Source organism: Carassius auratus, unplaced genomic scaffold (assembly GCF_003368295.1).
Source record: "Carassius auratus strain Wakin unplaced genomic scaffold, ASM336829v1 scaf_tig00035914, whole genome shotgun sequence".
In the NCBI taxonomy this organism is placed as follows: domain Eukaryota; kingdom Metazoa; phylum Chordata; class Actinopteri; order Cypriniformes; family Cyprinidae; genus Carassius; species Carassius auratus.
In genome coordinates, this window is record NW_020526273.1 from 60,147 (window position 1) to 80,530 (window position 20,384).

A 20,384-nucleotide genomic window follows, 5' to 3' on the forward strand; every position below is an offset into this window, starting at 1 on the left:
TGCTAGACACCACACTCCGCAGGCTTGCTGTGGTCAAAGAGGAAAGCACTGGACTTTTGCTCTGTGGAGGAAGATTAAATGAATTTCTTTAATGAAGAAAAAACTGCAGCACCAATCTTGCCCTGCACATCCTGGGTATCCACTCTTCTACCTCAAGAAGCCCACAAGGCAAATCATAAAGAAATCGCAGGCACACTCCTCCGGATGAGAAGGAAAGCATGGGTGGTATGAGGCCAGAAATTAGCTCAGAAGATCGTTGATAATTGTGTAACATGCAGGAGACTTAGGGCCCGAAGATGCCAACAGATCATGAGTGACCTTCCATCGGAGCGTATAACACCAGCCAATCCATTTGAGTACACGACAGTGGACTTATTTGGACCTTACAAAGTGAAGGATGAGGTGAGAAAGAAGGTGAAGCTCAAAGTGTGGGGAATTGTCTTCTGTTGCATGGCGTCCAGAGCTATGCACACAGACCTTGTCAGTGACCAGTCAGCTGAAGGCTTCTTGTTAGCCTACCAAAGATTTACGGCACTGAGAGGACATCCGAGGAAATTGTGGTTGGATCCTGGAAAGAATTTTGTCTGAGCCAGACCTGCCCTCAAAGAGCTCCACATGTTTTTGGACCGACTGGAGAAATCAAAGCTTGAATATGAAGTCTCCAAGCATGGCACAGAATGGAACTGGAGGATCCATCCAGCAGACTCACTTCACAGGAACGGAGCTGCTGAAGCTGCTGTCCGGACTGTGAAGCAGGATTTGCACAATCTGGGGGGTAATGGAGTCTTCACATGGGGTGAGTTTCAGACTTTCCTTTATATGGCTTCCAACCTTGCCAATGAACGACCTATTGATGCCTGGACTCAGCTTTGTCCGGACAAAGTGGCACATAGCTCACAGGAATGTGGCAATTGGAGATGTCATCTGGCTGGCTGACCAGAATGCCTTGAAAGGTCAGTTCAGGCTTGCCAGAGTTCTTGACGTCAATACTGACAGAAAGGGAATTGTGAGGGATGTATATCTCCGATCCTTCCCCAGCTAACCAGTCGCAACTGTGAAGCCCACTAAAAAGTGGAAAAAACACTCAACCAAGATACCTGCAACAGTTCTTCACAGGGATGTCAGACAAATAGTTTCCAGTTGAAGAACAGCAGCAGCAACAGGATCAAAATATATAGTAACTAAATCCAACATATCACAGTACTGGTGTGACCTCCTTGGGTTGAAGAACCAGGAGGTCAAGTGGGAGGTGTTGTGTCAATTCATGGTTACATGTTGTACTGAGCACTCCAGCCTAGATTCACCCAGGATACTCAGAGCACTCCCAAACTGCAGGGGGCAACCATACAACAGGAGGTGGAACCAACTTCTCGGAAGTGCTCTTGGGACCATATTTACCGGCACACCCACAGGGAGTGCATGGCATTGAAATGTTTGGTAAGAGCTCAGTTGGCCCTCTCACCCGTTCCTGGAAAAAGATACCCTAACCACAGCTCCTGATCATCCAAAGACGCAACTGGTAGGTCAGAATGTGATTGTGTTTGAATGTGTTGAGTTCAGGCTATATGATTTTTTACTTGGTTGTAATGTGCAGTTTAAATTAAATAGTGAAGACTTTATTATGTGAACGTAGAACTTGGCAGAAGTAACGTTACTCTAAGCATGTGTATTGTTTAAATTAAATAAGTTTAATTATGGGATTGGTATTTTAATAATTAACTATTAGAGATCCTAGGTTAATCTAAATTACTTTGGTTTGGTTTGAGGATTCATTAACATCTATTTATTATTACTTTGAGAAAGTGGTATTGAGATTTATTTGTGATTTATATGTAATTAATTCATGGTTTTGGTTTGTGTATCTTAAAGGTTATCAACCTATTCTGTTCCATCCTAACCTATCAAACCATCTTTAAGAAAATAAAAGAAAGTGAACAGTTTTGAGTTTTCCTTTGCGTTCATTAGAGATAAAGCAGTTTTCAAGTTTGGGCAAAGCTGTGGTCAGTCATCAAACACACAGAACTTGACAAACTAAGGTCTGTCTTCAGAATAACACCAAGATTCCTGACTTGATTTTTAGTTGTTTGACCCCTAGAGTCAAGTTATGCATTCACCTTGAACAGTTCATCTTTGTTTCCAAATGCAATGACTTCAGTTTTTTCCTTGTTTAACTGAAGAAAGTTCTGGCACATCCAACTATTAATTTCTTCAATGCATTGGCAGAGGGAGTCAATGGGGCTGTAGTCATTTGGAGATAAGGCTAGGTAAATCTGGGTATCATCAGCATAGCTGTGATAGGCAATTTGGTTCTTTCACATTATTTGACTTAGTGGGAGCATATACAGGCTTAAACAAGAGCAGTGCAAGAATTGACCCTTGTGGGACTCTGCATGTCATGGACGTCCACTTAGACTTATGATCTCCTATACTCACATAATAGCCTCTCCCTTCTAAGTATAACCTGAACCATTTGAGTACCATCCCAGAAAGCCCGACCCAGTTTTCCAGTCTCTCTAGTAGTATTTTATGATCGACAGTGTCAAACGTAGCACTGAGATCTAGCAATACAAGCACCGATATTTTACCAGAGTCACAATACACAACGGCCCTGTGTATTAACAGCGGCTCTATGTGAAATCACGCACCTGATGGAATTAACCGCTGATTAGATAACCGGCTTTACTGACGAGATGCGCATTAACGATCGGCCGATTGTGATCGGAGCACCCCTATTAAAGATATAGCCTCCATAAATAGTACACTTGTGTTCTCGTTAATGCATTTCCAACTGACAGAGACCGATCTAGATTCAGTAGTAGCAGAAATCAAAATATCAAATAAAATACAGAAGTGATCAGATAGTGCTATGTCCTTAAGGGGGGGGGGGGTATGGGGGGTCCGAAGTCCTTCAATATCCTGTTAATCTTGAGTACCTATAGAGTAGTACTGCATCCTTCATAACTACACAAAGTCTTTTAGTTTTATTATATTTATAAGAGAAAGATAGTCTGTACCGTTTTTTCCCAGAAAAACACGAGCGGCTGGGGGCGTGACATGTGGGCGAAGCTAAAGAATCACGAGCGCGAGTAGGCTTTTGTGTTGAGCGTGTGGAAGCTGTGACATTACCGTGAGGGGAAAAACCAATATCCAAAACAAACCATGGCTAACAGTCAGATTCAGCCGTATATTTATGATCCAGAATCAGATCCAGAGGCTGAAAATAAATAAGAGCAGTGGGGACTACAGCAGGACGTCTCTATGTGGTATGTATTGAAACTGTATATATTTGCTTAGCGTTTTTGGAAAATGACTAAGTTCCAGTTTATGTCCAGTTTTTTTTTTTTTTTTTTTAGGGTATACATGTGGAAAGAGCAGTTTGATGACAACATGGCATGTTGTTTACTTGATGTGCTTACGCGCCAATAGCTGAGTTAACAACACAGAGATATCTGAAGCAGTTTTACTCACCGCCTGCGGTTCCAACACACGATCGTGACCCTTTTTCGTTGGGACTGCATTATCCTTAAGAAATAAACGATATGCAAATCCGGCGTCAAACTGGGCCTTGTTTGTAAAACAAGCATCTTCGAAATGCAGGGAACAAACAAAAACACTTGCACAACTCCGTTGATGCTCTGTAAAAATAAACTCCATCCACTGGTCCCTTAATGCTGTTTTTTTTTTTTTTTTTGGTAATCTGTGCAGGGTTGTCTTGCCCTGCCAACCAAAAACACACTTCTTTTATGACATTTCCCTCTCGCTCTGATCAGTGAATTGCTCTGCTCTACGGGAGCGCGCGCTCTTCCGGGAGAAGTGCCCTTAGGACCCATATAAGGAAATTCCGCTCCATCTAACGTCACACAGACCCATACTCGAATAAAAATTTCTGAAACTTGTGACAAACCGGAAGGAGTATTTTTGGAATAAAAATACTCCTTCAAACGTACAACTTAATTTTTGAAACTTTGTCCATGTTTAGCATGGGAATCCAACTCTTTAACAGTGTCAAAAATTCAGTATGCATGAAATAGCATTTCACCCCCCCCCCCCCCTCTTTAATAACAATGGATGAAATGTTTAGACCCCTACTGATGATTAAGTCTAGAGTGTGTCCACCTTTGTGTGTGGGTCCATGCACATGCTGAGTCAAGTCTAAAGTGTTTAGAACCGTTTTCATTTCTTTGGTAGTTTTGTTTTCCGCATTATCTATGTGAATATTAAAATCCCCTGCAATAGCAAAACAGTCAAACTCTGAGGAAATCATTGATAACATTTCTGTGACCTCTTCAACAAAGGCTGGAGAGTATTTTGGAAATAATGGGCCTGTAAATAATAATAAACAGAATGTGCGGAGCACCTTTCAGCACAATCCCTAGATATTCAAAAGACAAGTACTGACCAAATGACACTTGCTAGCATTGATAGACATCTTTAAATAGAGCAGCTCCACCTCCACCTCTCCTAACAGTCCTGCAGACACTCATGACAGTGAAGTTAGGAGGGGCTGCTTCATTGAGGACTGTTGCATTGCAGCTGTCTTCAAGCCATGTTTCGTTTAGAAACAAAATCCAGATTGTTTATGGTTATAAAGTCATTGATTAGAAATGATTTATTTTTTAGTGAGCGAATGTTTAAAGATGCTAACTTGATGGCAGTGCTTTGTGTCTTTACATCGATCTTAGTTTGATGCATAATAGGCCGCAGATTAGATGAGTTTGCCCTTCGGCTTGAGATGGCCTTACACTTTCTATCACGTGATAAAACTGAAATAGAGAAAGCTACAGGCACACTGGGTTCCCGCTTGTTCTGTAGGCATTTGTGAATGTTGCTGTTATCATAGTGGGGACCCAACACATATCACTGAGAGCTGCTATCAGTTGTTTTTGGTTCACCTTCAGCAGATAGAGGGTTTGGGCCCTGGCGTTGTGGCAGTGTTCAAAGAGCTCTCACAGGAGCAGGGACCACAGGCTTTGGTGGTTGGGGGGCCCGCCGTTTTTTTTGTTGATATCTGCGGGCTTGCAGCAAATGAGTGAGAGAGTTTAGTCCCAGCATACACCAATTCCTCCATTTTCTGTGAAAAGCACAGAAGTGGAGATGCTGGAGAAAGGGATAATGTGTCTGGTGTTTCCGATGGCTGTGATCTGTTGTCCTGGCTTCCCTGGCTGTTTTCCAGAAAGTTGTCTTTGGGTGGTGAATCTTGTAGCTGTTTTGATGCATCCCAGTCTGTCTGTGAGGAGCTCTGTGGGCAGGGCTCAGCCGGGAAAGTGTCTATCAGCAGTGCTGTTTTGGCTGCATGATGTTATTAGTGTCCTTGTGGGATATGTCAGCCACATGATGACTCGGACCCGGTGTGTGGGTGCTGAATGGATTGGCACACTCTGCTGAAGGATGATGGAGGGAGAAGTAGATATTGTCCTTAAACACTCTAGCACCAAGTATGTTTGGGTGGAGGCCATCCGGTTTAAACAATTGTCTATGGCCCCAGAAAAGATTGAAGTTGTCAATGAAATTCACTCCTTTTTATATTACAAGATCTTTGTAGCCATGTGTTCAGCCCAAGCAACCATGAAAACATATTTGTTCCCCTTGCTGGGAGTGGCCCACTGATGAACGACTGAACTTTGAGTCTTTGAAGTGTTTCAAAGAGTTCACTGAAGTCCTTCTCAAGGAGTTCTCACTGCTCTTTCCGAATATCATTCTTCCCCACATGGATGATGATTCGATTTGCAGTCTTGTGCTTCATCAGAATATTCTGAAGTTCCTTGTTCACATCAGAGACCGTTGCTTGAGGAAGGCAGCATGTTGTTGTAGTCCTGCTACAGATGTTTCTGATAACAGTCACCCACTATCAGAGTCCTTGGCTCGGCTGCACTCTGAGCTGAATGCCACTGTCTGCTGGACCTTGAGCGCCTGTTAGTAGCGCTGTTAGCTGCTGGCTGAACCAATAGATATTAAATCACATTTGGGGATTTCTCACCCACATTCATTAATGCTTCAAATCTGTTCTCAAGATGTATAGGGGGTGGTTGAATGCCTGTATTCACAAGCCTTGTCATAGTCGAATCTGGGGTAGAGGAAGCTATTGCAGCAATACGAGAAACTTGTGACAATACGATGTCTCGTGTTCCTTTTGGGTCTCGCTCCCTGTCTGTGCCATCGATTAGTGTGGCGATCAGTTTCGGCTTGTTCCTCTACACTTGGTATAAACTGTTGAGATTCAGAAGATTCATGGGACTCACCAGCTGTATGTTGAGAGGGTCCATGATGATGGTCTGCTAAGTGTTCCGTCTGTTTTGGAAGTCCAGCAAGTAACTTTGTTTCAAGAATCACAATCCTTTGTAGAAGTTTGCAGCAGTTCATGGAACAAGTAGATCCAGCAGGAGCCATTTTCTCTCTCTTCTGTTTGAATGTAGGCAGTTGTTTTTCCATCTCCAGAAAGTAAGCTGCTGGCAGTGGGAGGAAAAGTTTTCTTTTTGTAGTATTATTCCAGTCCCAAAGATTTTTTAGTTTTAGCGTTTGTGCCAAAAATCTGTTGTATCTCAGTATCTTACAGAGTTTAGAAATCTGGCCAAGACACTACTTAACCTGTGAACCGTCTCTTGATAAATCACTTGAAAATAGTAACTATATGATATTATACCTTTAGTGTTTGGCCCATAGTATTATAAAATAATAATAGAAGAAGAAAACTTATAAAAAACAATAAGGACTGTCCACTTTTTCCTTGCCTCCTAACAATATCAAACACTTACGATATAGGGCAAATGTACCTATTAGGCTCACGTACCCATTAAACACACTTCCATTTTTTTTATTCAGATTATAACAAGAAAAAAATTATGTATTATACTACTTAGGGGTGACCCAAATAGTCAACGTTTTGTTGCTTCGATAGGAGGAGCCAGATTCGACTACCAATCTCAGTCGAATATTCGAGGGGTGTTATGATCATGCCATTTTTGCTATATGGTGCTCAAATGTCTGATTTCACATAGAACAACTGGTTCTCTAGGTTCAGCAAGCAAAATACACATACTATACCTCAACTAATTATATGTAAGCATGAACTCGTGAAAGATTTAAAGGCAAAATGTATTGTGATCCAAAAATGCGCCATGAAGGCCATCTCTATAGTGTCCAAGCTTGGTGCACAGCGCAGAAGCTTCGCTTCGAGTTTCTCATTTCTCCTGCATGTCATTGAATGTTTTAGCCAATGCCTCTTAGTGTAACTAAGAGTCAGAGACATTCAGATCCATTTGCAGAACTTTAAGAGAATGGTCGGACAGGCAGTAATCAGGAACGGCGTCAGGTATGTCAGGGATAACCAGCTCAAAACACCTGCAAAGGTTTAACCAGAATCATTAACAGTAACAAGCAGAGGTCATGGCAGGCAGCAGAGAATCAGAGTCGGTAAAAACAATCCAAGATCACACACGGGAAGAACAAACACAGGAAAAATGCTATGCATACTCTGCCAAAAGTACGAGGATGCCTAGAAAATTTCCATTATGAGCTGAACACAACTCATAATTTCCTCCTAATGCCAGTCCTCTCTCCCCTTAAAAACTTCTGTGGCCTCCAAGTGAGTTTAGCCAAAATGTAAAATCTTTACCATGCTAAAACAGACTCATTTGCTCTCTCTGTGCCCTCTTTATTCACATATCTTTATTTTTTATGTTGTTGTCTCAAGAGCATGGGCGTAGGTTTAGGGGGGGACGCTAGGTTCTACCATTATTTAGCAAGCTCCTTTGAACTGCTATTTGGATATTTGCACTGCTATTTGGATCGATTCTACGGCCAGAATGATGACAGTACAAGAAAATCCGTAATATGATTGGCGGCGGGGTATCGGACAGGCTACACGCGTGGGCCGGGACTACTTTTGTGCTTGCAGCGAGCGGGTGTGCGCGCGCGCATGTTGACGAAGCCGACGTTACCAGGGCTGTCTCTCTGCCATATACAAAGGACAGAGTAAAAACATTTTAATATTCAGTTTTTTTGCCCTTTTTTGTACTTTGTAGAAAAAGCCACCCAAGAAGAAGAAAAGGGGACATAAGAAGCTTTTTCATAAAGCAGAGTCAGAGTGTAAGTAGGCAAAATAACTAGCTAGCCACACAAATAAACTAGCAGTAGTAACTGACCAGGCTTTCAAATGCAGATTATACTGTGGAAAATAGTATTAACTGGTGATAGTATGTGTTACCCAGGATGATAGAATACTATGTTAGCAAGTAACTAAATGTCAATTAGCCTGTATCTTAACTTAGAATCTTGCAGTCAACATAAACGATGGATCCGTATTCTGCTCCAAAAGTTTTTAAAGTCTACCTCTTGAAACAGTGTTTTTGTGCAAGTATAAATAGGCTGTTAACATAGTAAATTATGTTTGTTTGTTAATAAACCGTATGGTAACCGTGTACCGGAGGGTAACGTTATAGTGTTTATAATTGAAAACGTTTATTATATTTATTTACTTAGATTTGTTTCCTTGTGGCAGAGTATTTTTTTGTTAGTGTAAATACTAATGTACATAATTTATGTTAATAAAATTTTTGGTCATTCAGTTTTACACCGTCTCAGGTTTTTATTTTTATTTTTTGAGAGTGCATTTTTGAGATTATACAGTTATACTAGCTCTTTAGGGACGGTATACAGGCTGTGACATTTTCTAGTAGCCCTGGGCTTGAAGGGTCCCCCCTTCCAGAACACATTTTGAAGGGGGCCCACAGCAACAACCTGCACTGGGCCCTGGATACTCCAGCTACAGCCCTGGTTGTCACTAGTTAAAAATGCTTATTTAAACATCCTTTGAAACTTTTGGGATAATGTAAGTACATGAGTCAGTGAAATATATAGCACTGTTCTAGTGGTTGGATATTTTAAATAAAAAAAAATCTTACATATTGCGCCTTTTAAGTTTCACTATAAGCTCTAAGTGACAGAGATGCATTTTTGCGACAGGGATTTAAAACTTTAACAAGTTAACTTAACTTCAAGTTCATTTATTTATACTGCACATTTAAACACTCAAATTGAAAGACTAGATTTTTTCGATCAAGTAGATAACAGTGAGCTTTAAAACATTTCAGCTGGTTTATATATATTGTGTGTGTATATATTATTTATCTCATATAAGAAGCATATGGTTGAGTTGCGCTGCAGCGCTTAATTGTACAGTGATTCTCTTCAGCACACAGTGTGAGTAATATTAATAACTATGACTGTCATATACATAACATAAGAACACCATGCCTGGTCCTCTCTCCTTCACTGTTGTCGCTCCTGTTTTATATCCCTCCATCTCCTCCGTGGGACTCGAGACTGGTGAGTGTCGCAGGCATGGGCGTGGTAGTGGGGGGAAAAGTGGACCTGACTACCCAGGGCCCCGTCTAGGGAGAGGGCCCTTTGAAATCCCATCAATTTTTTTTTTTTTATTATTATTATTTTTTTTTTTTGTAGCCTAATTCGAATTAATTTGGCCCTCCAATTGATGTCATTATTCATTTCAAAATATATTGATAACACCAACTGAGAGAATGAACTCAGTGCCAGACACTCTGGACCCCCCCCCCCACCCCACCCCGCCCCGCCCCAAATGGTTTAGTCCGCCCATAGATGGCAGTCGGCGGCAAACAAGTAAAGCAGTGAGTCTAGAGCCTTGGAGCCTGATCATGCTGCGCAAAAAGCCAAAATCGGGCTTTCAAAAAAAGAAAGACAGGAAGGAAAAAGAAAGGAGGCAGAATGAGGGGAAGCAGCTGATGACTGCTTTCTTTCCAAAAGGTGAACTGAGTTTGCTTGTTATACACCTACATCCAATTAAAGTTAACGTAGTCAACTCCAGACAGCTGCTGCTAATATATGTATGCTAATGTTAAATCTTTAGCTTAGTTTGTCAACCAGGCTGCTTGTTGCTGTAAGTAAATTATGGGCCAGGCCAGCTAACGTCAGGTTGCCAACATTAACCAGTTTCAGAAACAACCAGTGGTTCTGACACACCAGCAGTAGCAGCACTGGCCAGTCCTGGCTGCTGTTCTGGAGATGAGGCTGAGACTGAGAGCAGAAATTAGGAAAGTATAGGTGAGATCATTGCTCAAAGGGCGAGCTCCCCCCTTGCTTCCTAATTGTGAGTTGTTTACCTTAAATAAGTAAGCCTTTCGATTCAATGTGTGTGCTATTGCCTAGAGCTATTGGAGTGGTGGAAAGAGTGGCAGCACAGTGTAAAGTTACTAACCCTACTATTGCTTATAATGTGTGATATATTCTCAAACTCCTTAATAAATTATCTGCCTATATTTCTGCACATGTAGATGTGCCTATAGGCTAGTGACAAATGGTCAAAAAGTGCTTTAGTTTTCGAGATACCCCTACCGGAGGTAGAACTAAACCCAACAATGTTTTTCTTCATCTCTAAGGTCTCCCATATATGAAATGGATTCTTGGCTAAAAATATTTTTTTGCTGAGATTGTTAAATTAACAGATATTGTTATACACCACAAAACCAATAAAGGACTAAAATATAGCCTGTCCGTATGGGAGTTAAGGCATATAAACTAATGCAGATCAATCACACAAGCTCTGAGAGCTTTGAAACTTGACATGTTTGTAGTCAGGAAGTTGATTTAACTTCTAGAAAAGACTGGATGTGAATATCTTGATGTATGGAATAAATAGACACATGTAAACACATATCTAAAATAAGCGGACATGCACAAATTTAATATCTATGCTGAATGTTTTCATTTACTTTGTGCTTGCTTTACCTGGCATTATCATAGAAACACATATGATGGCTTGTTGGAAAGGTGGGGTTGTGCTAAATCCAGCAATACCAAATATGTAAATATATAATAAAAGAGAAGTGTTCTGTCACTCAATGTATGAGGTGTCCAAAATGAAAGAACGCTGGACAAAATAGCCTCAAGTCCAAATCACATTATCAGTGGTGAGAAGAATGTTGACAAATTCATGGTTACTGCAAAGTAACTTACATTAGGTAAGTGCTGATCTATATTTATGATACATTTAATAATGATACATTTCATAAGGCACAGTATACTATACAATTCATATGAACCACAGATCCAATTGAATCAGGTTAACATTGGAATGGAACACCTTTATTAAAATATCGTCACTGACGGGCAGAATCCTCGCATGTCCAAATTTTGTCTATTTCATATTTTTTCACAATTCAATGCTATTGGTCAAACCCCACGTGGTAAACAATCTGAAGTGTTGAAAATAGATTGAGAGCAAATCTCTTAACTCCATTGGACACTTCAACTGTATGAGAATCCTCGTAACGCCACCTCTTCTTCACTCCGCGGCAGGAACTTCCATGGCATTTTGTGTCCTCAGGATTTAAAGTCGCAACGATTGAGAAATCCTCGTCGAGCAACACATAAAGCAAGCCTTAACTCTGATTTTATCTATTTTAAACTATGATATCAGTTATTGATGTATTTTAAATGTCTACTTATTACTGGGCAAGGCAAGTTTATTTATATAGCACATTTCATACACAATGGTAATTCAAAGTGCTTTACATAAAATAAAGTAAAATAATAATGAAAAAAAATAATAAAAATAAAGAAGCAATTTTAAAACTTTTAAAATAATGAAAAAAAACTACTTAACTAAAATGAATTTAAAAACAGTTAGAAAATGATTTTACATAAAAAATGTAATTTTAAAAAACAAAATAGTGCAATCAGTTCGGACATTGCACAGTGCTCATTCAATAAATGCACAGCTAAACAGATGATTTTTAAGTCTAGATTTAAATGTGACTAGTGTTTTAGCACATCTGATCTCTTCTGGAAGCTGATTCCAGCTGCAGGCAGCATAGTAACTAAAGGAGGACTCCCCTTGTTTTGTGTGAACCCTTGGTATTTCTAACTGACTTGATCCTAATGATCTGAGTGCTTTGTTAGGTTTATATTTAGTGAACATATCTGCAATATATTTCGGTCCTAGGTCATTTAGTGACGTGTATACGAGTAAAAGTACTTTAAAATCAATCCTAAATGTAACTGGGAGCCATTGTAAGGACCTGAGGACTGGTGTGATGTGCTCAGATTTTCTGGTTCTAGTCAGAATCCTGGCAGCAGCGTTCTGCATGAGCTGCAGCTGTCTAATGGTCTTTTTGGGAAGGCCGGTGAGAAGCCCATTACAATAGTCCACCCTGCTGGTGATAAAGGCATGAACAAGTTTCTCCAAGTCTTGACTGGAAACAAAACCTCTAATTCTTGCAATGTTTTTGAGATGATAGTATGCTGATTTAGCTACTGCTTTGACATGACTACTGAAACTCAGACCGGTCTCCAGAATCACACCAAGATTCCTGACATGATTTTTAGTTGTTTGACCCCTAGAGTCAAGGTATGCATTCACCTTGAACACTTCATGTTTGTTTACCAAATGCAATGACTTCAGTTTTTTCCTTGTTTAGCTGAAGAAAGCTCTGGCACATCCAACTATTAATTTTATCAATGCATTGGCAGAGGGATCTCAATAGGTGGATCTTTTTATGACGTCATTGTTTATGTTTGTCACGTTGCATCATGGGAATCGTGTGGCAGGAAACACCGATAGATACCTGTAATTTGATTGTTTTGCACGTTTGGAGGAGGATTTAGAGAAGAGGATGGTTCACTCTTGCTGTGTGGTCGAATGTACGATTAGTTGGGGGCCTGATAAAAAGTTTTTTCGAATTCCCTCCGAAAAGGATAGCGAAAAATGAAAGAAATGGTTGTGTGCAATTAGGCGATTGAACCTGGACGTTCCGAAGAAAGCCTGCAGCTTCTGATCGAGTTTGTGAGGCACATATTGTTCATGGTAAGTCTTAGTGACTATGTATTTATAGAAGATTGAATAAAAATAAATAAAACTGAGTCAAATCAACTGAGTCATATGTTTTTGCTTTCTGATTCAGGTGTCCCAAACCGCAATCCACAGCACCCAGACTATGTTCCTCACATCATTCTGTAGCTGTGCTTTGCTGCAAGCCTCACTAGTACATGCAGCATTTTTAAGTCCTATCCTGACAGCTGCTTCTACTTTAAACATTAAAGCTGCTACACGACTGCATGTTTCTCCAAGACTGGATTTGAAAGAAGGAGAAATGTGTAAGCTGTGATATACAATTTTTCACCATTAGTACAGACGCCATTGAAAGTCTCACACTGAAAACAATTGAATTGGTACAACAGTCACTACATTTTCAGTAAATAAATAAGTAAATAAGAACACTGATCAATGAAGACTTACCCGGCTTTGCAGTCGCAGTGAGCAGTGATTATTTCGGCGTTCTCTCTGGCGATCACCCACGGGAGATGCGAATCATGCTGTGACTCTGCTTGGCCAGGTCTAACCTCTGCTTTTAGCACGATCACTGCTTTCTGTTTGGCAGAAAAGATTGGCCCAATTTTTCGAGAAACAAAATAATCATAGGCCTTCAGACTTTTGAAAGCCTTTAATCTTTCATGAGTGAAGGGTCCAGGGGTTTCTATTAAATAAGAATAAATGTCTCCCCAGCAGATTGGTGGCCAAGACACGGGCGAGTCGGACCAACGTTTTTTGTCATCCCAGATCTCATATGGGCTTTGAATAGCTTCGATTTTGTCACCAATACAAATTTTGAGCTTCTCTCCAAACCTCCTCCGGTCTTCAGATGTTAAAGTGCTTATATATTGAGGATTTTGCCCGCCAAAGGCCCGTTCACACCAAGCACGATAACTATAAAGATAACGATAAAGATATAGTTCTAAAAATCGTTCTCAATATTAAAGAATAGCAGAGTCCACACAATAACTATAACGATAAAGGCACAGAGAAACGATATCGTTGGAATCACTTTCAGAACGATTTTTTTCCCCCTGATTAACGATAAAACATTGCCAACCAATCAGAATCAATCCTGCTGTAATGAGCTCAAGAATTTAAAGCAGCAGACGTGCCGCGTCCGCTTAAAATACACAGACAATATTGTTCGCTGGTGTGGACGCTAATATCGTTATCTTTATAGTTATCTTTATAGTTATCGTGCTTGGTGTGAACGGGCCTTAACTCACTTGAAAGTGCTGGTTGCGTCTTTACAGCCCGCCATACTGTTTGTTTTGTTGCCACACAACCACTCGCGTATGCGTACAAAGATGTCATCAAAGATCCTCCTATTGGGCTGTAGTAATTTGGAGATAAGGCTAGGTAAATCAGGGGTATCATCAGCATAGCTGTGATAGGCAATTTGGTTCTTTCTGATTATTTGACTTAGTGGAAGCATATACAGGCTAAACAAGAGCGGTGCAAGAATTGACCCTTGTGGCACTCCACATGTCATGGACGTCCACTTAGACTTATGCTCTCCTAGACTCACATAATAGCCTCTCCCTTCTAAGTATGACCTGAACCATTTGAGTACCATCCCATAAAGCCCAACCCAGTTTTCCAGTCTCTGTAGAAGTATGTTATGATTGATAGTACTAGGGTTATTGTTACTAGGCTTATTATACATGTGCATTGAAGTTTTAAAATGTATCTAATTTCTAATTCTACTTGTGTTTAATTAAATGTTTTGGATACCAGCATTAAATTATTGTTTTTATTATTATTTTACTGACTCAAAGTTGGCACTGTGCATGTAAAATGCCCCAAGTAGGCTAACAGGTTTTATTTATGGGAGAAAAAAGGTCTGTCTACTGGCGCCAAGTAAGCCTATCTTTGCATAACCCTGTTTTTTTTTTTCATTTCTTACAATAACGAATGAAAATCGTTAGGTTAGATACATTTGAGTAGGCCTGTTTTGTTAAAAATCCATAGCTGTAATGCTTCGGTAATGCTCCACACAGCTGTAATGCTCCACACAGCTCACGCTGAAAAGCGACGCAGTGCCTTACTCGGAGACTGGCCCCATTCTCTCTTGCACGGCTGCTTCGCTAGCATCATCGGATGCCTATCAGAGTCCGGGAGTTAAGACCGCAGTTTGAGCCAGTGGCTTGAATTGATATGGCTCAGGCCCTGGCCCTGTGTCCTCAGACACCTCGACATCCTCCACTTCAGGTGAAGGTGGGGGAGAAAAGTCCTCTACTTCAAATGAACGCTCTGTTGCAAAACTACTTGCGTCACTAGAGTCACTCTCCATTTTAGCGACTCTAACAGCAGCTGTCAATTAATCTGTCACTGAGGGTCTCGGGTTCACGCCCCACCGGCTCAGCCCTGCCCTTGGTTTGTCCCCTCTATCTCCGCTGTGCTCTGCCCACTTTTCAGCATTTTTCAAATATTGCCAGTGGGTGGAATCAGGCTCTGACCAGGGGTTTAGTTACCCCTTAAAGCCTTATCTCTTGTCAAAAGGCTCGACATGACCGCAGACTTTGATGAACTCTGCTGGCAGCAGCGACGTCTGTGTCTGTATCATTCTTATCAATGAGTGCATAACCTCGTATCTCCCCGCTCCCAAGTCATAAAAATCTTGTATCTCAGATTAAACATGATTTTGTCCCACCCTCTTTGTTTTTTGATGATGGAATCATAAAGAAGACAACAGCAGCTGCCAAGTGTAAAAGAACCATCAGCATATATCATTGATGGCATGGATCTTCTTCCAATGCTCAATGATTCAGCCTTTCAAACATACAATGACCTGGGTGAGTGTGTCTGGAAAAAGATCGCAACTTTAATGGGAAAGGAAGGTAACAGCTGTGTCGTTATAGTTTTTGATAGATATGACCACCAACACTCAATAAAGATCTTGAAAGACAAAGAAGAGGCACTAAGATGGGCATCCTAGCACCAACCTGGATGAGCTGAGGTGTCAGCAGCAAATCTACCCCCAACAGAAGATGGCTTCCAGCAACATGTGCTGAGAGCCGTGTACCAAACAGCAGTGTGGCATCACAGCCACCTGGCCAAAACTCTTCTCTGGAACCCAGTTGGTAGAGGATGGAGGCTCAGAGAAGGTGGCTGCATTTAATCTGTGATGTTCCAGAAGGCACCAGCACCTAAAGGAGTTAGAGACCTCACCCACCTCTACTGTAAAGACGGAACTGTGCCGATGCCACCAAATGTCAGTGTCTTTCTATGGGCTTGACCTGCACAGGGTTTTGCTCTTGCCCTGACTGTCCAAATATGACCCACTTTGTCACTGATGAAAATGTGGATGAGTGGTGTGTTGCAGTTGTAACATCATGGGGGGTTGACCCCAAAATGTTTCAAGAGGGTCTGGCTGCAGGCTTGTACTTGCACACTCAGACATTTGCACTTCCGCTAGTGACATCACTTGCAGTCTTTATTTTTTATTTTCTTTATTTTTTTTTTATTACTTTTCGTTTGAATTTCCCAACATTTTATAAAGCCAGGTGGTGAAGACAAGAAAAAAGAAACTAAATTACAATGTCACTTGCAATTGCTACTTGAACTCTCCGCTACCTGTGACGTCACTTGCAATCAACACAAATCGTGCATGTTGCCAATGGAGACAAGACACTGTGGTGGTGATTAAATTATTAAAACTAATTTAGTACTATAACGTACAGGGTCCTGCAAGAAAAAGACAAGATAGGCAAATCCATGGCCAGAACACCAGAATATGAACATTAGCACAAAGTCTCTAGCTAAGCATAGAAAAAAAACGCTTAACATGGCTTAATATATTAAGATGCTATTAAAATATCAAATTAAATGTACAGTACATTAATATAAGGAATATGTATATAGTATTTTCCTCACATACCGCAAAATGTGGCATAATGGACATAGATGAGAAAGGCCAAACTCATGCTTCTCTACTTTATTAAAATACGTAACTAATAGGTACAGGCAAGCAGGTGAGCCCAGAATAAACGCAACACGCAAAGTTTCACATTAAGCATTTTTCCATATAGAATAAACTGTCTACAACTTGTTTATATCACTGTCTTTGTCCATTAACCTACATTGTGTTTTATTTATAATGATTTTCTATAGGAGGAAAACGTTTAATGTACAATTTAACGCACTGCGTTCTGTACTCGTCTGCTTTCCTGTACGGAGTTGATCCTTTTAAATCACTTAATGCATAATGCCCGTTCATATTTGCTGGTCTGTATATACTTAGTCAACAACAAGACATATAGCCTAGGCCTACTAAATTGTCTTTATCATCTTAGTCTGTTATTAGGCCACATTAAGCGTTATGTTGTTTGGGAGGACAAAGTTTGCACATTGTGTTCATAGCCATCTGCGTGCCTTGTAGTACATTGAATAATAACTATATATCGAATTTTGTCTTTTAATTGAACTTAATGTGTCTGAATACATTATGACACATTAAGTGTTAGTTTTTTTCTACAGGAGGAAAACGCTTAACGAAAGACTTTGTGCATTGCGTTCATATTCTGCTGTTCTGTGGCCAAGGTCTGTGCTTGTCTTTTTCTTGCAGGACCCTGCACGTTGTAGTACTAAATTAGTTTTAATCGTTTAATCACCACCACAGCATCTTGTCTCCACTGGCAACATGCAAGATTTGTGTTGATTGCAAGTGATGTCACAGGTAGCGGAGAGTGCAAGTAGCGATTGCAATTGACATTGTAATTTAGTTTATTTTTTCTTGTCTTCGCCACATGGCAACTGTTATAAAATGTTGGGAAATTCAAACAAAAAGTTATCAATAAATAGAACAAAATAAAAAATAAAGACTGCAAGTGACGTCGCTAGCAGAAGCAGTGTCTGAGAGTGCAAGTGCAAGTCTGCAGCCAGACCCTTCTCCAATGGTTACCAAAAGCAGTTCATGCTCCAAATGGTTGCTGCTAGAAAATAAACTAAACAGCCTGAGAAGACAGGGCTCATTTCCCCGAAGAGTGTTTGTTTCTTTAGTTTGCCATTTGTTTTAAGACCGTAATTTAAGTTGTATTGTGTGAAGTTAAGTTATAGTTTTATTAAATAGCTCATTAAGTTAAAACTCCTGGTCTCCTGTTTGTGCTATGGTAAGGTGTTATCTTTCGATTTCAATCTTTGTTTCCATATAGTACAAGGTGCCATATTAAATATTTTTTGATGTCTCTTATATTTTAATTTCTCAACATTCTTCTCACCACTGATAATGAATGGGTTTGGACTCAATTATGTCAGTGTTCCATTTTCATTCATTTTGGACACCTCATACATTGAGTGACAGAACACTTCTCTTTTATTATATATTTACATATTTGGTATTGCTGGATTTAGCACAACCCCACCTTTCCAACAAGCCATCATATGTGTTTCTATGATAATGCCAGGTAAAGCAAGCACAAAGTAAATGAAAACATTCAGCATAGATATTGAATTTGTGCATGTCCGCTTATTTTAGATATGTGTTTACATGTGTCTATTTATTCCATACATCAAGATATTCACATCCAGTCTTTTCTAGAAGTTAAATCAACTTCCTGACTACAAACATGTCAAGTTTCAAAGCTCTCAGAGCTTGTGTGATTGATCTGCATTAGTTTATATGCCTTAACTCCCATACGGACAGGCTATATTTTAGTCCTTTATTGGTTTTGTGGTGTATAACAATATCTGTTAATTTAACAATCTTAGCAGTAAAATATTTTTAGCCAAGAATCCATTTCATATATGGGAGACCTTAGAGATGAAGAAAAACATTGTTGGGTTTACCCCTACCAGAGGTAGAACTATCTCGAAAATTCAAGGGCATTGTCACTAGCCTACTACCAATATCACTGTGTTCTCAAGTGCACACAGGTATTGATTTGAGCAATAAAGCAAATTATCATTTTTGTTTGGTGAAAAGCCCTAGCATTGCAGCACAGTGCTTTGCTTAAAAGCTATAGTCAATGCTCAATAAATTCATGATGTTATCAAAGCCAACGAATAGGGTTGCAAAATTCTGGGAATTTTTAAAGTTGGAAAATTTCTATGGGAGTTAACAGGAATATAAGGGAATTAATGGGCATTTACAAAACTGAAAGGTTATTCCTTTAACAGGGAATTTAAATATAGTTGAGGAAAATATATTGCAGCATAATCTCGGCTAAAACGAGCAGATTTAATGCAGCACACTTAAATATCTCTGCTATTAAATCACATGCACACTGCAGGGCTACTGAGGCCACGCCCCCTACATGCACTGTGCATTCCTCCATCACATGCACTAATGATTTCTTCAACCCTTGAGTATGGAGGACACACATGAGCTTGCAAACTACATAAAGTGTAATGATGAGTAGTATTTTACTCAACATTCATGTTTTTGTTAATCCGTGGAAGAATTAATGGTTCAGTACAAGAGTTAAAGTTTTAAAGTTCTACTCTAAAATAAATCTGATAAAAGATCATGTTGTTTACATTGTTTTACTATTTAAAAAAAATAATTTTTGATATTTATGTTTGGATATGATAGTTTGTTGAAATTATCACCAAATTCCAGTTAATTTCTATAAATTTCCTTTAATTCCCATCATTTTTGTGGAAAGTTTTCAAATTTGAATATTTCCAAAATTCCTCGGCTTAACTTCCCATGGAAAGTTTCTGGAAATTTACTGGAAGTTTACCGGAAATGTTCCTACCCTTTGCAACTCTACCAATTAATAGTTATGTTATCTTTGTACTTGTTTGTAATAGTAGATTACATCTCATTTGACTTTTATTTAATTTTTTTTATAGTTTACTTTTTTTTCATTATGGCAGGCTTAGCTTATTTGATTGGTTTCTGAGGGTACAGTTGTCTCGTGTTCTCCTGTTCAAAAATAAATGTTTTTAATTTAAAACTTGCATCAGTATCGTGGATCAAAATGTTAGTACACAAACCCGATGTAGCCTAAGGTTTAAAGTTATTTGAGAACAAGTAGGCCAAATAGATTTAAACACTATTTATACTTGTTTATATTCAAATAATAATAATTAAAAAAAAAAAATTCAAAATTGAATTTTCATTTTGCTAACCCGCATTGTATAATGGCATGTGTAGGGGGCCCACTGACATTGAGAGTATACAGGGCCCAGAATTCAGTGCTACGCCCCTGGTCGCAGGTGTCGCTCATCTCCAATCACTCCACCGGCCTCGTCAATGCTCAATAAATTCATGATGTTATCAAAGCCAACGAATAGGGTTGCAAAATTCTGGGAATTTTTAAAGTTGGAAAATTTCTATGGGAGTTAACAGGAATATAAGGGAATTAATGGGCATTTACAAAACTGAAAGGTTATTCCTTTAACAGGGAATTTAAATATAGTTGAGGAAAATATATTGCAGCATAATCTCGGCTAAAACGAGCAGATTTAATGCAGCACACTTAAATATCTCTGCTATTAAATCACATGCACACTGCAGGGCTACTGAGGCCACGCCCCCTACATGCACTGTGCATTCCTCCATCACATGCACTAATGATTTCTTCAACCCTTG

At 39.7% G+C, this 20,384-nt stretch overlaps 1 protein-coding gene across 1 annotated transcript in view; it reads left to right on the forward strand.

Annotated features, from left to right (window-relative positions):
• Positions 1-309: 309 nt before the first annotated feature.
• The window catches only part of LOC113082384 (uncharacterized), a 44,395-nt gene continuing 24,320 nt past the window's right edge, over positions 310-20,384 (forward strand). Inside the window, exons 1-2 of the mRNA XM_026254045.1 lie at positions 310-509; positions 594-796. Coding sequence (XP_026109830.1) covers positions 310-509; positions 594-796 — 403 coding nt within the window. The remainder of the gene's footprint in view (positions 510-593; positions 797-20,384) is intronic.